General features: G+C 34.5%; 2 protein-coding genes across 2 annotated transcripts; one reads left to right on the top strand and one right to left on the bottom strand.

The window, feature by feature from the left end:
• Positions 1–7,358: 7,358 nt before the first annotated feature.
• Positions 7,359–8,927, bottom strand: LOC140446292 (matrix metalloproteinase-18-like). The gene has a single exon (XM_072538830.1). The coding sequence runs from the start codon at positions 8,925–8,927 to the stop codon at positions 7,359–7,361; it is 1,569 nt and encodes a 522-aa protein (XP_072394931.1).
• Positions 8,928–17,474: 8,547 nt separating this feature from the next.
• LOC140446291 (uncharacterized) lies at positions 17,475–19,283 on the top strand. The gene has a single exon (XM_072538829.1). It carries the CDS (start codon positions 17,475–17,477, stop codon positions 19,281–19,283), a length of 1,809 nt encoding a protein of 602 aa, XP_072394930.1.
• Positions 19,284–23,797: the final 4,514 nt, after the last annotated feature.

Genomic DNA, 23,797 nt, shown 5'->3' with positions numbered 1-23,797 from the left:
TTTCTTTATCTGATTGCGGTCATCTCAAATTAAGCCTTTGCCTCGTGTTTTTTTTGCTTCTAATATAGGCAGTCCTGTGCCGCTCTCCTCTCAGTTCAGACGTTCAGCAAATTGTGCGAATCTGCTGCAACTAAATTTTCATACCTTTCACACGGACTTATTTTTGTTCTTCATTATAATTACATGACCAGTCCATCGAAGTCTCTGGAGTGTAGCGAATTCTGAAATAGATATTTATTTGGACATTTAGTTAAGTCGATTATATTTTCTTCCCATTCAAGTACCTCACCCATTTATTAGGTGTGAATTTTGAATTTTGCACCAAACTCTTATATCTTGAATCACCAAAGTAGAAATGCGAAGAATTCTTTGACGAAACCAAAATTAAGATTTTGCTTTAGAACTAAGAACTTTGGAACTAAGGAAATGTCTAAGGGGCTAAGTGATGTCTCATATAGAGCTGACACATTAGAGAAAGAGTACATACGACTTAAAGTGGAAACGACTTATAACCATGCAATGGAATATGCAAAAGAATATTCGAACACATACGAAAAAATATTAAATCTTCATTACAATCATGGACACTTCATAGATATTATAAAACCTGGACAAATAGAGTCAATCTTTTCGAATGCTACAAGGTTCCTTCCACAAGGAGTAGATATAAGAAGGCAGCCAATAATAGATACGCTCGTACAAAATGAAGAAGGAGACGTCGTCATTATTGGCTATTTCCTAATAATTGACAACACTAGATACAACCTACTGAGAGTCACAGCTCTTCCGTTGTCGGTGAGAGGTAGTGTTGTGCGCTCGTTGTTGGTCCCAAGGAATCTACTTGCAGTAGATTACAATAACTTACATTATTTTGAAGTGACATATGAAGATAAAGGAAGGTGTATAGAATTAAACAAAGGAGAGTTGGCATGTTCACCAATGGGAATCATTAATATGGATACTCAGCCAAACTGTATCTTAAATGAATTATATGATAAAACTAGCAATACCACTTGCAATATAATAGAATACACGATAAAGGAAGCCAGTTAGTTGAAAATGAGTACACCGAACCTGTGGTTAGTCATTCCACCATACGCTATAAATTTAGCTATAATGTGCGATGATTCTCGATCTGAACATATAATCGATCAAACGAGTTTTATAAAACTGCCCCCAAAATGCGTTGCTCAGACTCGAAACATAACGTTACTCACATCCAGTAACGGATTGGAAACAGCAATTCGAAGCTATTTAAAGACTCCCGTCAGTCCCATTGAAGAGCTTATGCAGAGGCCAATCATAAGGCAGAACAACATTCCCAAACATAATATAGATATTCGCGGAGATGAGTTGCCAAATATTGTACTTGAGGCAGAGCAGTTTGACCAAGATATATCCGAACACACGTGGAAAACCATTGCTAACCATCAGTGGATTTCTCATTTAACCATATGACTAGTCACTTTATTCATTGTTATGTTGATTGTCATTACATGGAAGGTAGTCAGATATTTTCGAAACTCCAAGAGAGCCAGAAAACAAAGGCATCAAGGTTCTTGCATCCAACCTCATCCAGCGCCTCGAAGACATACTTTATCACAACCAAATTTAAGTAGTACTTTAAAGAAAGCCCCTCCTAGATCAGTTTCACTTAATGAGCTTAGATTTGAATTAGAGAGTTTAGCTGAAACATAAATTCTAAATAATCAAATTATAGGTAGCACTGCTCGGGTGAGATAATAATTCAAAAACCGAATGAATTAGTGTTATGATTATTGTTATATTATTATTTTATATTTTATATGTTTTAAATATTTCTATTGGTCGTCTTTTTGTTTTTTATATAGTGGCCAATATGTTTAATCACAAATTAACCCCTTAATTTGCAATCTCACATTATTATTAACTTCTTAATCTATTATAGTTTCACCGTGTATAAGTGACATTGTAAAACCATATCGTATAATATTTTAATAATTAGTTCATTTACCTACAACAAAATAAATTGCCGAATAATATAGTTTCTAATTGAACTTCCTAAGTGTTGCAATGATAGCCTAGATTAAATTGTAATGTAAGCAAAGTTTGTTGGTATGGTATGATAGGAAGCAATAACCTCTGTGCTTAGGTATGAAATATTTGTGATATTATAAATTATGAACTATGAACATCATTATTGTCTTCTTGAGATTTATTTAAAATTTGTTTTACAGTCAAGACCTGTTCTATTGCCAATCTCTCTTATCGAAAGTCGGTTTGATATTCCCCGATACTATTTTCTTACGACCTTATTATGATAACAAAACATTATGCTGGTATATATTATATTAAGATAGACAAATATATTCCTATAGCACAATATATTCCTTATGAGTCAAATTTTCCACAACGATGATCAATGCTAGGAGGGATAAATCGTTTACTTGCTTTTCTTATTACATAGTTTTAAATAGATTTACACTGTATATATTAAAGTACAGTGTATATAAAACAAATAACTGTAACTCGGCTTAACCGGTGTTTGTTTAAGTGCCGACTTTACCACGGGAATATTAATGAGCTAGACAGTTACATCACCAGGGGGACGAAAGTGTGAATAAAATTAAAAAACGACCGCTTTTACGCTTTATCACGCGCTCCTAAAATGGAACAGATTAAAAACACAAAATGTGTAGATGAGACAAGTGTTTTTGTGCTTAGGGGACATGTTTCACTAAATAACCAAAGCGCATCACGTGAGCAATGCTTCTCTCATTACTAGAAAACAAATTTTGAAAGTTCTACAGCATAAATTTATACAGTGTGTAAAAGCCAAATGGAATAAATTCATTATTTAGGTTACTGTACATATTTATAAAAAATCCCGAAACACGTCAAATTTAAATTATAACTTGACATTCTTTAACGTGAAAATGCAACCCCTACCTTCAACCCCCTTAGAATGACAGGTACAACCCCCAATTTTTAAAATAGGAAGTATAGGCTTGTGATATATGTTTGTAAGGTCTTTTCATTCTCCATACAAAAATGTTGTCGCTTTCAAGTTTATTAAGATTAATTAAGATAAAATAAATTAAAATCATGTGGTTACCGAAATTCTCTAAAATATACTCAAAACTTATTTCCCATTTAGGTCTTGATAATGAGAAAGGGAACAAAAACCATAGCAATGTGGTTTTTAGATGGTAACCATTAAAAAACTTTAAAGAATTTCCGTGGCAACGTTATTTTAACACGCATTAGTAAATTGTTTTATTTATGTTGTCAGTATTTAAGTAAAAAGTTCGTTCAATTCAATTCTGAAAAATGGTTAGATTAACGGAAATGCATAAAATAACAGTTTTACAAATGATTGGTTACGGAGATAACACCCGAACACAACAGGAAGTAACTCGCCTATTTCATGAGAAATTTCCTAATTTACCGCCTATATCCCAGGAACAATAAGTAATATAGAGAAGCAGTTTCGCGAGTTTGGTCATGTAAGGCAGATAAAAAAAGCAGCTGCCAATGCACTGAGTGATGAACTCAAATTAGATGTGTTGCTTGAGTTTCAGGAAAATCCACATACATCGAGTAGACAGGCATCCACTACATTCAATGCTAGCCATACATCGATAGTAAACATATTAAAAGAAAATAAAGTGCATCCCTATAAGATGATACCTACTCAGTAGCTCATGGAACACGATTTTGATAGGAGAACTTTTTTTTGTGATCAAATGATGGACATGTTGGATAACAATATTATCCAATTAGAAGATGTTATGTTTTCTGATGAGTTCACTTTTTCACTTAACGGTCATGCTAATCGGCAAAATTGCCGCTACTGGGCCACGGAACATCCTCACTGGATGAGAGAAGAACACACTCAATACCCTCATTAGGTTATTGTTTGGGCAGGGATTGTAGAAAACAATATCATTGGTCCCTTTTTCATTGAGGACAACTTAAATGGCAACAATTATTTGGCACTACTTCAAAATGATGTCATTCCAACGTTGAAAAATTTATATCCTGATCCAGGAAACCCTCAAGTTCCAGCGAATACGCTATGGTTTCAGCAGGATGGAGCACCACCACATTACCAACTTAATGTCCGGCAGTACCTCGATACAATATTTCCCAATCGGTGGATAGGCAGGCGAGGATCGATTGAATGGCCAGCGCGATCACCTGATCTTACATTATTAGATTTCTTTTTATGGGGATATGTGAAGAGCCATGTGTACAAAACTAAACCTTCTGATTTAAATGACTTAAAAGAACGAATAACGCTTGCGATTAGGTCGATTACGCCTGTTATGTTAAATAATGTTAGAAGACAGTTTTATTTGAGATAAGGATGTTGCCAAGACGTTCGCGGTGAACATTTTGAACATCTACTTCATCAACATCCACAGTTCTTTTTCGTGTTCTACATTTTATTACGTTTTACATTACATTTTAGTTTTTGATTATATTGTAGCGAATTTCGGCAACCACATGATTTTGATTTATTTCATCTTAATTCATCTTAATAAACTTGAAAGCGACAACATTTTTGAATGGAGAAGGAAAAGACCTTTCAAACGATATATTACAAGCCTATACTTCCTATTTTAAAAATTGGGGGTTGTACCTGTCATTCTAAGGAATTGAAGGTAGGGGTTGCATTTTCACATTAAAGAATGTCGTTATAATTTAAATTTGACGTGTTTCGGGATTTTTTTTTATAAATATCTACAGTAACTTAAATAATGAATGTATTCCATTTGGCATTTGCACACTGTATAGTGTAACTGTTTTATAAAGTAATTGTTTTAATTTCAAATCTTTATGAAAAAAATTGCTTTTAATAACTTAAAGATTAAAAGTTTTTGATTGGTATAAGCCTTTTTTTATTTTATTTTCTATAATCAGTTATTGAGGGTTCCTTATTCAGTATTTTTGAATTATGCATTGCTAATTTTTTTATAAGATCTGATTTTAGTATGTTAATATATTGTTAATCAAATTACTCTTTTTTGTAATTATTGTGCGTACTAAAAAAAAATAATCGAGTGCCACTTTTAAGAGACTATCCATTCGTCCATATTAAATCTAATGCTATTTAAACCATAGTTTTGTTTTTTTAACATCCAATGTTTATTGCAATCTGTCTCATTACAAACAATAAGCAATATGTATAATTTATGTACAATAACATAGTGGGAAGCTGCCCAGTGGCGAGCGCCCAGGTAAGACATAATATAAATATAATCTATGATATAACAATTAATTTAAACTTTCACTTAACAAACAAAGTTTAATACAGATAAACATCACTGACACACATATGAGAATTACAAGGCTAAGAAAAACAAATTAAGAAAAGATTTAGAAAACACCAGAGTAAAGGAGCAGCACGGGAACGAGCGCAAAATCGGTCATTTTCCCATGTAAATCTCCATAAGAAATTCTAAGGTCGATTCTGGTCATTTTTGACGCTTTTTTTGGTGGAGGCGCGACGGCTCGTCGGATCGTGACGTGAATGGTATCGTTGGAAAGCGGAGGGGACGGGGAACACGTTGAGATAGAAAACAAACGCAAAGACTGTGCCAAAACGGCGCTATATCGTATCTCCATTGTTATTGGTTCGATTGTGACGTACGAGGGCTCGTTGGAACGGGGAGGAGACGGGGAATACTTTGACACAAAAAAACAATGACAATGACATTGTCAAAACGGCACAATATCGCCAAACAGCGCTATATCATATATTGAACCTAGTTTGAATAGGATTCCATGTCTGTTACGGTCCATCATCTTATCACGCCGCCTGTCGACTACATCTACCCAAATCATCTAGCACACGTCATCGTAAAAAGACACTCCTTCAGCCTATCGCTTCTTCTTCTCTATATCTCTCTCTCTCTCTCTTTCTCTCTCGAAACAATACGAAAGGTGACGCTGAAAACGATATAACGTCGTGTAAGGTATTACTAGCAATAGAACATGATTATTTAAAGAACGTATACCATTCTTACAGTATGACCAAACCGACAAACGACCTCAATATAATCTCTGAATAAGTACTACAATACAGCACTATTATTTCGTTATATGTGAATCTACGGCAGTTCGAGTAATATTATAAAAAAATTATAGAATACAAATATATTGTGATTTGCATACTAGGTTTTATCTACGACAATTCGGGTGATATAAAAATCGCCGAATACAAATGGTGAGTTGCATACTATATCTTATCTATGACAGTTCGGGTGATATTGTTTTGTAGGTTGGTATTGCGCTTCGGGTCTCTGGTAAGAAATACTTACATAGACTGCATGAAAAAAATATGTTAGCAAGGCCAGCAGTAAGTAATGGTTAAATGTAATAAGTATGTTAAGGTGTAAGGTAAACGATAATAAAATATTGATAGTATCGAAGCGATGGAATGTATGTGTAAAGCTAGGTATAAAAATGATGAAAGCATGCAATGAATGGAAGGTAGTCAATTCGGTTCGAACATAAATTTGCTGAAAAAACAGAAAATATATGTTCTTAACAGCAGTCACCAACGTGAAGGTACGACTACATCGACTGCCATGTTAGTGGGGGATGATGGTTAGTAGGAATGAATTATTTTACACTATATGATAATATATATAATAACAATATACTTAACTGTACTCAAAATCAGCTCATGATTTAATATGGTTTAGAAGACATCTTTTATGTTAAGACATCGACACTTTGGTGTAAATTCATTAGTTACTATGTTGTATAGCATTCAAATGAATTATTGGGGGGCTAATAACTCTAGGTTATCTTTAAAAATAGGAAATTCTCCGACTCCTGTTTTGGGACAGGCTATCGAAGAATTGACTTAAATCTAAATCGAGGAAGACCATTAAGTTATCGATTGTCTTAGGAGGCTGCAAAAAAAATTATAGAATACAAATATATTGTGAGTTGCATACTATATTTTATCTACGACAATTCGGGTGATATAAAAATCAGCGAATACAAATGGTGAGTTGCATACTATATTTTATCTTCGGCAGTTCGGGCAATATTATGTTTTGTAGATTTGTCATATGCTTCGGATCTCTGGTAAGACATAGTTACATAGACTGTACTCGTAAAATATGTTTGCAAGTTAAATAGTCTCGTCCAACAGTACTTGATCCTAACCTTAAATATGATTGGTTATATGTATATGGTTTTTCCGATGACTAAACGATCTTTCTAACTATTCTTTAAAGGCGTATTTTTCGCTACTTATTATTTAACATTTTAAGTCGTAAATATATTGCAGTTTCGCTAAAAAACTGTTTATTCTTTTCAATTCTAACATAATATTTCTTAAAAACATATCTTTTACACTTTTAATTATATACAGATACAAGTTTAGATATTAGAGTTTTTAATTGTTGTAAGATATTTTCGTTTGGGCAAGGCACTCCAAATAGATTCCAATTAAATGGTCCTGCTGCAATAACTTTTCTTGTAAATTCATTAAATTTATAGTAAGTATTTTGACGGAAAAAGTAAATATGGCCATCAATCCATCGAAGTGCGAGTGAAATATCTTCAGGTATTCCCGGAAATATGTCTTTTATCCAGCCTCTTCTTACCTCGCTAGTAAAATCATTAGAAAATTCTATATATGACATATTGTTGTAAAATGTATAGGATTGCCCGGAATTTGATTGAAAAATAGCATTGATGTGTGCCTTCTTGGGTATATTAAGTGTAAAATTATCAATATATTGAATGCTAGGAAAGGATGCTGAGAAATATTTGTTTGGTGGCACAATTGTAACCAAATCACCGCCTGTTGTTTGAAAAATGTGTTGTAAAGTGTATTGACGTAATTCTGTAGGAACATAATCAGCAAGAAGTTCAGGCTGAGATGGAATAATCATTTCGTTCAAGTCTAGTTTCCATATAAATTTATCGCGGGCGATATATAATCGGTAATTTGAAAACTCTGGAGCAGTGGCTAGAAACATAAAATCTGGAACAATATCACACAAATTTTTCGGTTGCTTACTAGGCCTTGGTCTTGTCGAACTAGTTGTTGGTCTTGACGTTGTCGAACTAGTTGTTGGTGTATGTACCGTTGTATACCTTGAGCGGGCCGGTTGCTTACGAGTTGTTGTAAACTTTGGGATTGAAGCATATGTATTGTTAGGCCCATATAGATATTGTATTGCATTTATATCATCATCATGTAGACCACTAATCTTATGCTGATACATATTATACATGACAGCACTTTGTGTTCCACTATGACCGATTCCAAGAGCATGCCCAATTTCATGAATCAGTACCATAAGAAAACTTATACGGCCTTCAGGTATAGAGTCGTTTCCAAAATGCCAGGGCTTCGTTATATCTAAATGTATTTCTATACAGGTGCCTGTGGAATGAGGAAAGTATGAATGTCCTAAAGCACCACCACCTCCAACAAATATAGTTGGACATTCAGCATCGCCCATACAATTTGCTCTAAAATGATGAGTTCCCCTAACCATAATTATGGTTATATCTGGTGGCTCTAGCGTAGGATTTGTAACCATTGTGAATGTTAAGGTTGAAACATTTTGCCACATCTGAAATGCCATTTCTGCGTCTTTTTGGGCCTTGGGCGTTCTTTGAGGAAAATACCATCGCAGGTGTTGTTTGTGCCATGGAGAAGCCACTATAAATTCGTTATCACTGTGTTGACAACGCGGGCGACGCATAAATTTGATTGTTGCATTATTAAGCAATCCATCCACTGGTAAATTATACTTTTCTTGGAAGTTAATTATCAAAGTAGAGAAATCTGTACTATTATCGATCTGTTCATATTGATTTAGATATGCAATAGCGTCTTTTTCCGAGAAATCGTTGCAAAATACGCTTGTGAACGTTAGCATAAAAAGTAATACGTCTATTCCCTTCAACATCTTGGCTGAGAATGATTTTAAAGAATATTAAGTAGCATATATATATATATATATATATATATATATATATATATATATATATATATATATATATATATATATATATATATATATATATATATATATATATATATATATATATATATATATATATATATATATATATATATATATATATATAACTCAATGTTTAAGTCAATATATTTCTTTAACCAAGGTGATTGTTTAAATTTTAGGCATCGATGAATCTTAGCAAGCTTCAATAAGAGGTCTCTTTACCAGGATTATATTTATCACCCATGTACTTGGATGTGAACAATGTGTCTAATTGGGGGCTAGACTAGTACCAAATCTGAAAGCTGTTCAAGACCTGTTCAAAGCTGATCAGGACCTGTTCGAGACCTGTTCAAGACCTGTTCGAGACCTGTTCGAGACCTGTTCGAGACCTGTTCAAGACCTGTTCAAGACCTGTTCAAGACCTGTTCGAGACCTGTTCGAGACCTGTTCAAAGCTGATCAGGACCTGTTCAAACCTGTTCGAGACCTGTTCAAGACCTGTTCGAGACCTGTTCAAACCTGTTCGAGACCTGTTCAAGACCTGTTCGAGACCTGTTCGAGACCTGTTCGAGACCTGTTCGAGACCTGTTCGAGACCTGTTCAAGACCTGTTCGAGACCTGTTCAAAGCTGATCAGGACCTGTTCGAGACCTGTTCAAGACCTGTTCGAGACCTGTTCAAAGCTGATCAGGACCTGTTCGAGACCTGTTCAAGACCTGTTCGAGACCTGTTCGAGACCTGATCCAGAGCTGTTCAGAAGTTAAGCGAATACCTACATTTTACGATGAATAAAGATTTGAAAAGACAACTTATAACTAAACGGAGAAACATCCAAAGTAAATTAAGACAATTAAAACAAGGACAAATAATCCAAGAAGATTTATTTAATCCAATTATAAAACACTTGAAAAATATCGAGAACAAGTTAAATAGTTCACAAAATTCCAGTCCAGAAAATGAAACAAAAAACGATGAACCTTTAAGGTACATTAAAAACGATGATGACGATAATGAAACTACTGACTTTGAAACAAGTGAAATCAAACAATCGATATTGGACAACATTGAAGTGGATGATATAAAAGAACAGATAAAAAATGATAAACACTCTGAAAATCGATCAATTAAAACAAGGACAATTAAAACAAGGACAAATAATCCAAGAAGATTTATTTAATCCAATTACAAAACACTTGAAAAATATCGAGAACAAGTTAAATAGTTCACAAAATTCCAGTCCAGAAAATGAAACAAAAAACGATGAACCTTTAAGGTACATTAAAAATGATGATGACGATAATAAAACTACTGACTTTGAAACAAGTGAAATCAAACAATCGATATTGGACAACATTGAAGTGGATGATATAAAAGAACAGATAAAAAAATGATAAACACTCTGAAAATCGATCAGCAATTAATGCTAATAATAAACGATAGGGTGTCAAAGAGACCTTATACATAGCATTTTCTTAAATCAGACACCACAATGTAATTCATCATTCAAAATCCTTTAATTTGATGGGTCATACGTCGATTTCCGCTTATCCGTTCAAAAGATATATGGTAAGGTGTCATAACGGCCGTTGTAATAACTTGGTCGAACTATAAATGCTTATTTATTGTTATTAACAATAAAACAAAACCATTGACATAGAAAAATCTCTTATCGCAGTTTGATCTCTAGCAAACCCTAACTCGCTCAATTTTGCACCAAGTGCTCCGTGCAGTATACCACTAGAAAGGTATTTTCATGTATATTACGAAATTTACCGACCAAGTGCGATATGATCATTATTTATGGCTAAAAACATCATAAAACGAACCAACGTTAAATTCCTAATTCTCCTATACTAATACACATTATATCTATATGAAATTTATCTAGAAATGTGGAGGCGTCCACGCTGACTGAGACGCTCACGAAAAATTCGAGATGCGGGTGTACCGACGCATTCTTCATCGAACATGCCACCAAAATAGAGGTAGGCTACAGAATCGGAAAGATAAAGAATCAAAAAGCACAATTAAACAAGGCAAACTTGAATATCTATTCTATATACCAAGACAACTATCGTATACTGCAATTGACTATTTAGGATAAAAATAGACACTAAGCGAGGGTTAGGCAAGACAAGACACTTATGGAGCGTGGTAATAGATAGGGCCCACATCGGTCGAAAGCAAGTTTCGAAAGCATGATCAGAATTGCTATGTTAATAGCTAACGTACGCAGTGGACTTAACGATGAAATGTGAAACCAATCCTAGTGTATACTGACCATTTACGTTTAAAATTAGCAAAAAAAAAAAAATTGTTAATATAGTTATTTATACAAAAATCCAAACACACACATTTTCTGACTGAAGAAGTTTTGTGTAATATTAGCCGTATTTTTATAAAGCATATATTAAATGGATAAAATTAGTATTAATCAAAGAATTGAAATTATATACAAAAATGAATAATGTTAAAATAGTACATTTGTTAGCAAACCGGATAAAGCCTTATGATAACGAGGTCCCGCATAATTCAAAACACGTAAACATCCGATAACAAAATTTATTTTTCATTTCGAAACAAAGGAAATAAAACCGCATATACAAGTTTGTAAATTGATAATAACGGTTCTCGTACAATTTTGATAAAAACAGAAAATAAATTGTTTTTATTCTAGAATTTTCGCTGCGATATCCTAGAGTATAAATAACCGAATCTAGCATGAATTATACATAGTAACGGTCTTAGACGAACTATATTGTGTACAGTTTTAGTAAGTGAATAATATAAGGTAAGTTATTTTTTGTAGTAAATATAATTTTATTTCTTTTAACCTTTTCATTTAATATACATTAACAGAATATTGTTATATTTTACTTTCTATTTTCCTATTTGTGATTTTGATTTATACGTTTTCTTGCGTTTTTCTAAATTGATTAATGCATCACATATTTTTTAACTGAGTTCACGTTTTATTTAAAAAATAATAGCTCTTTATGATACATTACTACTATACTTCTTTTTCTTTTATTTCCTTGTTATATATAAATAAATGAGAGAGGTTTTTTACTCTCTATATTAAGATAATAGTATATGATTTTACGGTTAATTTTTTTATTTCTAATTTGATTTGACGTTTTATTTCGAAAATAGCGGCTTTTATCTCACATTTTTATAATACTTTTTCTTTAAAAAAAAAAAATAATAATAATGATATTTTATCTTCTTACGCTTAATAGGCATTGCATACTATATTTTATCTATGGTACTTAGGCGATGCTCTATTAAATTTTATATATATTGCATACTATCTTTGACACTTAGGTAATGTCAGATTAATTTTAAAATATGCGTTGTATACTATATTGTATCTATGAGTGTTATGATGGTGCTGTTGGAGATGAAAGAAAATATCTAGCATTAATTAACTTTTAATTGATTTATTAAAGTGTAAATATGTTCAATCTTTTATAAGAAATACTAATAATAATTATTCTCTCTGAAACATGTGCTCTTCTTAATTATTCAATTATATCTAAGTTTCGTAATTCAGCGATAAGTTTCATTGCTTCATGGCTACTTAATGCATCTGGCATGAGTTTAAGTCCCTCTACTAGGAAATTCGGATCGTTGTTTACATTATAGAGGAGCCATATTTTGTTCAATTCCTCGTACAGCTGTCCACTTTCAAACTTGGTCTATGGTTTGTTTTTGACTCGTTTTCGGCTTTGCTGCTTTCCAAATACTGTTTTGTTGTTTTCCCTTCATTGTTTTCATTTGAACTTTTCTTTAGCCGTCCCATGTTTTTAGTTGATAAACAATGTCTTGACGAGGGTTTTCTTCTTCTTCTTTCTTTCTCAACATACATGGGTTTGATAATTTTCTTGAATTTTTCTGGGAACGCTTGATGTCTTAAATATCCTCGGGAATCTCGATGAATACCTGTAACTTCTTATATTTTTTTATAGTTAATGCAATCGTTTGGCGTAAAGTCTTGTGGTTTCTTGTAAAATATTAAATTATATAATCCATTAGTAGCTTTATACTGATTATTGTTAACCCATATATGTTTAGGAGTAAATTTTATCTCCTTATCGCCCATTACCCATTTATCAGTTGTCCAAACATACTGTGGCCCATAACTTCGGTCGATATCTGGCGAATCATGCCAATATTTTTGAAGGTGTTCGGATCTCTCTTCATCCTTCTGCTGTGTATTGTTTTGATGTTCGCTAGTGTCTTCATGCTTCTCCGATTGATGTACAGTTTTCTGATAATTGTCGCTAGTGTCTTCATGCTTATCCGATTGATGTGTAGTTTTCAGATAATTGTTTATTTCTGTAAGAGGTTCAGTTATAGGTGTGAACATAGTTTCGAGATGTTCTTGTTGTTCACTCTGCATTCTTTTGAGAGCTTTGTACTTTGTTCCAATAATTTTAGCAAGCTGCTTAATACGCTGCTCTCTGTTCAACGACTAAATGTCGATTCTGTAGTTAACAGCTCTAGTTATTACCGGCTGACTAGTATCCTACGGGTAGCAGGCTGGATGATGTATTGTTGTAGAGTGCGGACAGACTTGTTGCTGACTGCAGGCTGACATGTCTTTGATTTGTTGATAACTAGACGTTAAGTACTGCTAGACTTGATCCTCACAGGACTTAGGCAACTCTGACTGTAAAGCTATTTTGTTCTCTGTTGTCCTGTGCTTACGTCTATGGTTGTTTATAAATGTGTCTCTGCATATCATAGTATCCTTTGTTGTTATTTGTTCTGTAATTTTCCTATGCCGTAAAACGTGACGTAAAGCTCTGTTGTTACCTGATGTGCCATTATCCTGTAAGATAAGTAACCAGGTTAAGTTAAACTATGGTGTTTTAGTTATATATACCTATACCATTCTAGTATCTTTTACTTTCTAGTAAATTTTTTTTCATAGTTTACTTCTTTCGTATAAGTTATTCGACACCATATACGTAACAGACGTACCAGTATTATCTTTAAATATGTGAAAAAACCCATGTTTCTTGATCTCTCTCTCTCTCTCTCTCGCCCTTATGAGACATTATTTGTACTCTTTCTTTTTTATAGGCATCGATAACGTATTTACAACTGTTTGAGATCTCGGTTATGTAAATAATCATTTTGTTTTTGTCTTCAAGCTATAAATAAAAAACAATTACTTCAAACATTACTTTTATTTATTTCCTAGTATCTTTGCTACAGTAATATAAATGTTTTTTCGTATTTCCAGTAGACATGGCGGAGCCTCTTTAAAATATGCTGTCATCGATTTGCTTTTCTTAAAATCATGATAATGACAATCATTCTTGCATCTTCATCACTTTTACGCATAAACACTCCCTTTTTCATCGTAAATTCTATTTGATGAGGCTGATGAGATGTTTTGTAATTTCATTTGTTGGATCGAATACTATCCCATTATGTTCATTCCAGAAATGTGGCGTAATTACAATTCCATTTGAGTAGACCTTTTTACCTACTACCACTTTTGTTGTTATCCCATACTACCTGGCAATTTCATGAAAGATTAAACTAGCCGGTAAACACGCGCCTGCGTAGTTGGCTCGAATAAATTCTTGCTCGATACATGTCTTGATCAAGTTTAACTGAATGTATTGTTTCATATTGGAGCAACTGATGTGTATGCTTTGACTATTTTTTCGATGAATTAAAACTTGTTGCTAATATTCAGAGTGTGTTAGTGATGAATGTGGTGGTGGGAGTTCCCTCGGCGAAAGTTTATGCAAATCTAACTGAATAGTTTTCAATGCAATGTTTATTCTTCATATGTCGATATATATCGGTTCTATTTATACATTTTCCACATCTTTCGCAAAGTATCTGGCGTCTATCATAATTAAATTACCATGCTTTGAAATCTTCGTAACTAGACCAGGAAGAAGAATTATATGGAACCCACTTTCCATCATTTAAACCTTCTTTAATGTATCGCAAAATTCGCTTGAGGTGACATCGGGATACTCCTGAAGACAACTTTTATAATTCCTAACCATGACTTCTTCTTGTGATAGAATGATATAGAATGATAAGATCAACTTATAATTTTATATACCTACACCAATCACCACAATCTTTCTGCTAAAATTTTGTTTCATAGTTGGTGGTACTGCTTCTTTTTATGTTGGTAGTACTGATACTTCCTTATGTCTCTCGTAGCATTAGGGAAAAAATGTAACCAAGTTCAATAAATATCTTAAATGTAGCACTTTTACATTGATTCTTATGGAAGAACAAGCACAAACCCACACATTTCAGGGGCCTTTTATAAACCATTCAGTCTTCCGTTCGACTAAAAGTACTCCTTATACTACACATTAAGGTTTTTTCTTCATTCTGTTTCAGATATTCCTAGCGATCAGACGTGTGCTCTGGTAAGTCTTTAAAGAAACATGTTGGCTAAACTTATTCCACTTATAGCATCCATCTTAGGCTTAATCAGAACTGATTATAATGAGCAAAATGTGAAAAAAGGATTGGTAGAATGTGCTAAGGCAATGAAAAAGATCAGGGACTCTATGAGATACGCCAAGACGATGGGGGAGAAGCAGCACCTTGAAGCCCAGATGAGGCATGTGAAAACGTTGAGAAAGCAACTAAAAGCCGAACAGAAAAAGGGGACAGGACTGTTACCGACAAAGGAGACTGCTAAACATAGAGTGCAATGGGATGACTCAATATCAGCATTCCACTCGAGAATTAGAACGGGAGTCATCTCAAACCTTAAACACAAGGATCCAGGCAGTTTTCTTGATGATTGCAAAGCCCTGTTTAAGCGGAGAATCCAAAACGCCCTTAAGAAAGACGAGGCAGTAAAGGTAAATATGACATTTGGTGGAGACTTCGAGATAGCCAGCGGAGAGAAAATCCTTAAGGATACAAAATATTTTACTACTTCAAACTCACCAATCTATCGAGACACCAATCTTGATGAATGGTTTGAAAAGAAAGTAATGGAACCCATCAACAGAGACTTGGAAGAATTCCAAGAACGTGATTCCGGATGGGCACTAAAAGCTGTTGTTAACCTGGGGGTAAACATTAACAAATATACGCCGCAACTTGGTTCCTCTTACATTGAACTTCCTCCTCAAATAAAGAGAAAAGAAGCATGTATTAATGTTAAAAATGATGATGAGGCATGTTTTGCGTGGTCTGTCATATCAGCGTTGAATCCTGTTGATAAAGATCCTCAAAGAGTGTCAAAATATCCGCATTACTCCCAAGTGCTAAAGTTGAAGGGAATACAGTGGCCTATGACCATCAAACAAATTCCTAATTTTGAAAAACAGAATGGTATTTCTGTAAACGTTTATATTTTGAAAAAAGAAAAAAGGAATTTCACGACCCTCCCAACCTTTCTAACAAAGAACAAGAAGCATAAACATGTGAATCTGCTGCTTGTTCAAGATAAATATGATGAGCAAGGTCCTATTAGATACCATTATGTTTGGATAAAAAGCCTATCTCGCCTTCTCTCCAACCAATTAAGCAAAGAAAAGAAAACAAAATATTTCTGCAATGCCTGCCTCCATTATTTTCGATCACAGGAACAGTTAAATATTCATAAAGCATGCTGCAAAGGACGATTAGATCATATATGCGATAGATGTCTACAACCGTTTTCATCGGCTGTTCAGCTAGAAGCTCACACCGAAGACTGTATAAGGATTAACGATACTGCCATTAAAATGCCTGAGAACCGTAATAAAATGCTTAGATTTAAGAATTTCCGTAATAAGATTAAAGCCCCCTTCGCCGTATACGCGGATCTCGAGAGTGCTTTGAAACGTACGGGAGATCCTAAAAAACCTCAAGAGCATGTTCCTGTAGCAGTTGGTTATTTCTTTTAATGCTCGTATGATGACACTTTGTCGTTTTATGACTCATATCGAGGAAAGGATTGCATGAAATGGTTCGCAGATAAACTTAATCAGCTTGCTGAGGATGTTTCTACGGTGTTTATGTGCCCATATGATATAAATATGACAACTCAGCAAGAGAGCGATTTCCATGCAGCCACTCATTGCCATATCTGTGAGCAGCGCTTTTCCCCCAATGATAAGAAAGTACGGGATCACGATCATCTCACTTCAGAAAATAATTATAGAGGTGCAGCTCACGAAGGGTGTAACATTAATTATAAAGATGCTCATACAATTCCAATAATATTTCATAATCTCTCCTGATATGACGCACATTTTATTATTAACGATATTGCTACACACATCAAAGGCCCCGTAGATCTTCTTCCTATTACTAAGGAAAAATACATTTCTTTTACAAAACATATTGATGATGCTCGAATTAAATTCCGTTTTATCGATAGTTATCGATTTATGTCTTCTTCTCTTGATAAATTATCTTCTTACCTCCCCGAGTTTCCTAATCTCAAGTCCCAATATATTTCGCTTCTTGAGGAGCAATTTAATCTACTTACAAAAAAGGGTATCATGCCATATGATTATATAGATTCATTTAAAAAATTCTGTGAGACTTCTTTGCCTCCTATTGAGTCTTTTTACAATAAACTTGAAGATATGCCATATCCTCGTCGACATTATCGTCGCGCTCAAGAAGTCTGGTCATCATTCAATTGTGCAACTCTCGGGGATTATGTTGATTTATATATGAAAACTGACATTCTTCTTCTTGCAGATATCTTTGAGCGATTCCGATCCAGCTCTCTTCAAACTTATAATCTTGACCCTGCTCACTATTATACTTTACCTGGTTTTACGTGGGATGCAATGCTTAAATATACAGGACAAGAACTGGAGCTTTTAACCGATCCTGACATGCATTTGTTTGTTGAGCGCGGCATTCGTGGTGGTTTGAGTCAAGTTTGCTCTAAAAGACGAACTCGCGCTAACAATCCATACATCAACAACTATGATCCATCTAAACCAAAAACGTTCCTTATGTATTTTGATGTTAATAATCAGTATGGTTGGGCCATGTCTCAATATCTTCCATATGGCGGTTTCGAGTGGGTCGATGCCAATATTGATGTCCTTTCCATTGCTGACGATGCTTCTGAAGGGTACATTCTCGAGGTTGATCTGGAGTACCCTCAACATCTTCATGATCGTCATAAAGATATCCCGTTTTGTCCTGAGTCTTTAAATTCTAAGACTATGCTTCCTCCTACACGTCCGCGAGAGCAGACTAAATTAATGGCCACCCTACAAGATAAAGAACGATATGTAATACATTATAGAGCACTAAAACAGGCGCTTGCAAATGGATTGATCCTGAAAAAGATACATAGAGTATTGAAATTCAAACAGGCTCCATGGTTAAAGTCATACATCGATCTTAATACAAATCTCCGGAAGGCAGCGAAAAATGAGTTTGAAAAGGATCTTTTTAAGCTTATGAATAATGCAGTGTTCGGGAAGACTATGGAATCAGTGCGCAAGCGCGTTGATATAAAGTTGCTTACTTTGTGGGAGGGTCGTTACGGAGCTGAAGCTAGAATATGTAGCCCATTGTTTAAGAATGCAAAGATTTTTAGTGAAAACTTGGTAGCTGTTGAGATGCGTAGAGCTGAAATATGGCTAGATAAACCAATCTATATCGGAATGAGTATTTTAGACTTGGCTAAAACGACAATCTATGATTTTCAATATGGATACTTAGCTGGCAGGTTCGGAGAAAACTTTACAACTTGCTATACTGATACCGATAGTGTAATCGTGGAAATACGTGAACAAGACCCATATGAGGCTATGAAAGAAGATTGCTACAAATATTTTGATACCTCAGACTATCGTAAAGACAATATTTATGGTATCCCTCAGGTTAACAAGAAGGTGTTGGGCATGATGAAAGATGAGAATAAAGGCCGCATTATGACCGACTACATAGGTCTTCGAGCAAAATTGTACACGGTAAAAGTAGCTGCCACTGAAGATGAGCTAAAAGAAAAACGTAAAGAGTTGAAAGACGAAGAATATGAGGATGAAGAAATTGAAGTAATTATTAAAAATTTTAGGTTAACAAAGAAGGCGAAGGGGGTAAAGAAATCTGTGGTGAACACGAAAATTACGTTTGAGGACTATGTAGAGTGTTTGGATAACTTAAAAGAGGTGTACGCTTCACAGAATCTAATACGCTTAGATAAGCACCATGTTTATACCATAACACAAAGCAAGATTGCGCTAAGCCCTAATGATGATAAAAGACATCACCTTCTGAAGTCATATCATACACTTCCGTGGGGACATTATTTAATTGATTCTAAGATGGATGTTGATTAGATTTAACAATAGTCATATTTTATCATTTATCCTTGATGATTGACTTTTAAGATGTATGTAAATTGTATATTGTCAACGTGGTTTATTTATTACAACTTAAAATATATCTGATTCAGAATTTATTAGTCATTATTTCATCATTTCATTTCGCTTTTCGTTTTTTTTATATTATATGATAATTGAAATAGATCTTAATTTTCTAAATATTATTTCTAAATCACGATACTTAAGATTAGCACATTTAAAAATATGTTTAGATATGACCACTAAAAGATATCATGGACCACTGGCAAATTAATGAACCGTTCTGGTTAATTCCAGAGCTATGTGTTCGTGCAGCCTCCTAAGACAATCGATAACTTAATGGTCTTCCTCGATTTAGATTTAAGTCAATTCTTCGATAGCCTGTCCCAAAACAGGAGTCGGAGAATTTCCTATTTTTAAAGATAACCTAGAGTTATTAGCCCCCCAATAATTCATTTGAATGCTATACAACATAGTAACTAATGAATTTACACCAAAGTGTCGATGTCTTAACATAAAAGATGTCCATCAATAAAAGATGTCTTCTAAACCATATTAAATCATGAGCTGAGTTTGAGTACAGTTAAGTATATTGTTATTATATATATTATCATATAGTGTAAAATAATTCATTCCTACTAACCATCATCCCCCACTAACATGGCAGTCGATGTAGTCGTACCTTCACGTTGGTGACTGCTGTTAAGAACATATATTTTCTGTTTTTTCAGCAAATTTATGTTCGAACCGAATTGACTACCTTCCATTCATTGCATGCTTTCATCATTTTTATACCTAGCTTTACACATACATTCCATCGCTTCGATACTATCAATATTTTATTATCGTTTACCTTACACCTTAACATACTTATTACATTTAACCATTACTTACTGCTGGCCTTGCTAACATATTTTTTTCATGCAGTCTATGTAAGTATTTCTTACCAGAGACCCGAAGCGCAATACCAACCTACAAAACAATATCACCCGAACTGTCATAGATAAGATATAGTATGCAACTCACCATTTGTATTCGGCGATTTTTATATCACCCGAATTGTCGTAGATAAAACCTAGTATGCAAATCACAATATATTTGTATTCTATAATTTTTTTATAATATTACTCGAACTGCCGTAGATTCACATATAACGAATAATAGTGCTGTATTGTAGTACTTATTCAGAGATTATATTGAGGTCGTTTGTCGGTTTGGTCATACTGTAAGAATGGTATACGTTCTTTAAATAATCATGTTCTATTGCTAGTAATACCTTACACGACGTTATATCGTTTTCAGCGTCACCTTTCGTATTGTTTCGAGAGAGAAAGAGAGAGAGAGAGAGATATAGAGAAGAAGAAGCGATAGGCTGAAGGAGTGTCTTTTTACGATGACGTGTGCTAGATGATTTGGGTAGATGTAGTCGACAGGCGGCGTGATAAGATGATGGACCGTAACAGACATGGAATCCTATTCAAACTAGGTTCAATATATGATATAGCGCTGTTTGGCGATATTGTGCCGTTTTGACAATGTCATTGTCATTGTTTTTTTGTGTCAAAGTATTCCCCGTCTCCTCCCCGTTCCAACGAGCCCTCGTACGTCACAATCGAACCAATAACAATGGAGATACGATATAGCGCCGTTTTGGCACAGTCTTTGCGTTTGTTTTCTATCTCAACGTGTTCCCCGTCCCCTCCGCTTTCCAACGATACCATTCACGTCACGATCCGACGAGCCGTCGCGCCTCCACCAAAAAAAGCGTCAAAAATGACCAGAATCGACCTTAGAATTTCTTATGGAGATTTACATGGGAAAATGACCGATTTTGCGCTCGTTCCCGTGCTGCTCCTTTACTCACCAGAATAGAAACTTGTTATTTCACCGCACCATGACACTATGCTCTGTTTCTCCTGGTTTACTAGAGGTCCAAAGGGTCTGGTCGTTTTAATCTTCTTACGTGTGAAATGTTGAGCAGATCCGTGGCCAGCGGATTTAGATGGCAGAATAGTCTGATCTTGTATACAGAGTTTGCAGCAGATATTGCTTCGCAAACTGTTGGTAGCTGTAAATCGCGGTGTAATCTGTGGTTCGTGATATACCAAGGGACATTACAGATCTGGCGCAGTACGTTCGATTAGAAACGTTGAAGTTTTTGTATGTTGGTATTACTTGCTGTACCCCAGATTTGTGCTGCATATTCCCATACAAGTTTTAAAATACATTTATATATCAGAAGTTTGTTCTCCAGGCTAAGATTTGATTTTCGACTCATGTACTAATACATTTTCCTGTAGATTAAGCTAAGTTGAAGGCGTTTTTTCCAGATGTGGATGCCCCAATTAAGTTTGCTATCCAAATGGATTCCTAAGTATTTAACGACGGTAGTAACTGGTAGTGGAGTGTTGTTTATAGAAACTGGTCGCGCGACACCTTTTTTTAAGTAAACGTTATTTGTCTTCATTTTAAACTGTTAACTTGGACTCGCCACAGCTTAAGCCAGCTCTCTAGTTTACGTAGGTGATTTTGTAATTTCTGGGCTGCTTCAGCTGCTGTAGGATTTGAAGTCATGATAACTGTGTTATCGGCATATGTAGCGATTGTTGTATTGGTCGTCGTTGGGAGATCTGATGTGTATATTAAATAGAGGGTTGGTCCTAGTATGCTTCCTTGTAGAACTCCGGAACAAATTGGAAACAGGTTAGTGATTTTCCCACCTCTTTTGACTTGAAAGAATCGATCTGTTAGGTAGGATCTTAAAAGTAAACTTATGGGATGAGGAAATATAGATTTAATTTTAGAGATAAGACCTACATGCCAAACTTTGTCGAATGCTTGAGAGACATCTAGAAATGCAGCAGTACAGTAATTTTTTTGTTCGAGCAAATTTCTGATAGCCTTTACCACCCTATCAATTTGCTCGATAGTACCATGTTGTTTCCTAAACCCAAACTGATAATTTGGTAAAACATTACTGTCGTTTAAAATAAGCTCCAGTCTTTTCAGAAAGAGCCGTTCAAATACTTTGGATATAATAGGCAACAAGCTAATTGGGCGGTATGAAGATACTTCCGTGTGATCCTTATTAGGTTTTGGAATAAGAACAATCTGAGCAACTTTCCATTGTAGTGGAAAAAAACCTGTTTTTAATATTGAACTAAATATATTAGTAATTAAACTTACGCTTTCGTTGGGTAGATTTTTTAGTAGTAAACTAGATATTAAGTCATATCCAGATGACTTTTTAATTTCCAGATTATTAATTATTTCTTTGATTTCAGATTTCTTAACAGGTTTAATAGGTGGTGCCATTTGATATGGTGCATTTACGACTTCATGGATAGCTTGCTCTTCTTCAACTGAGACTTCCCTCTGATGCGGTTGAAATACCTCGCATAGATGATTTGCTTTATATAAAAGTATATGCTTTATCTATGTCAGTTTTAGCCCAAGTGCCATTTTGTTTCCTGATTGGCATATTCATTTGTTCGTTGTGTTTAAGTTTTTTTGTTAGTTTCCACAGCGAATAGTTTGTATCATCTGCAGGTGAGAGGTTCTTTAGATATTTGTTGATTCCATTGTCTTTATGTTGGATCAGTTTTCTTTTGAGTAGTCTGCAAGCTCTATTTAGATTTGCTTTACCTTCTGGATGCCTAGCGAGCTGCCACATCTTTCGCAGTTTTCTTTTTTCCAATATGAGTGTATTTATGTGTGCAGGATAGGACTCGGAATTGTGTTTGTAATAAATTTGTGAGGTGGACGTCCAAGTAGCTTGCTAAATAAGTGTAGCTAAGTGAGCAACTGCATTTTCTATGTCACGATCACTTTTAAGAGGCAAGTTCAGATTGATGGATGTTTTTATTTCTTTTCTATATCTGTTCCAGTTTATTCTTTTATTAGAGAGTGTTAAATGTTTAGAACAGTTATGAATTTGGCTTTGTAAATCTATGAAGAAAGGGGAATGATCTAATGAAAGGTCAAATGAAGTAGAAATTTGGAGGTAGATTTGTGATATTCCTTTTACTATAGCAAAATCAAATTACTCTTTTTTGTAATTATTGTGCGTATTAAAATAATAATCGAGTGCCACTTTTAAGAGACTATTCATTCGTCCATATTTAATCTAATGGTATTTAAACCATAATTTTGTTTTGGCAATAATACCTTTTGCGTGAACTCAGTGGAAATAAGTCGTTTTGCATGGAAAGTGTTGTGGTGGAGATAAGATGATTTGTATGTAAATAAAGTTAACGAACAATGGTTTTCTGAATAAACTCCTATTTTTGTCAAATAATAATATGGGCCTCACCTAAGTAACAAACATTGTCATAATAAGTAGTTAATGCAACCCATAATTTTTTTATTATGGAAGTCACAGCGCTCATCATCTAGACTAGACAGTCACTCATTACTTCCTGCTACTCAACAGCAGCTGCTGTAGTGGGTTCATCAAAAATCAAACCTTTGTACCAACCATGGCGTGGGTC

Source organism: Diabrotica undecimpunctata, chromosome 7 (assembly GCF_040954645.1).
Source record: "Diabrotica undecimpunctata isolate CICGRU chromosome 7, icDiaUnde3, whole genome shotgun sequence".
NCBI lineage: Eukaryota > Metazoa > Arthropoda > Insecta > Coleoptera > Chrysomelidae > Diabrotica > Diabrotica undecimpunctata.
Note: the sequence above shows the minus strand (reverse complement) of the source record. Positions and strands in the feature narration are given on the sequence as shown.

Excerpts from the sequence above, each read along its gene's own strand:
- LOC140446292 (XM_072538830.1), bottom strand. The coding sequence starts at position 8,927 with ATGTTGAAGGGAATAGACGTATTACTTTTTATGCTAACGTTCACAAGC.
- LOC140446291 (XM_072538829.1), top strand. The coding sequence starts at position 17,475 with ATGCCATATGATTATATAGATTCATTTAAAAAATTCTGTGAGACTTCT.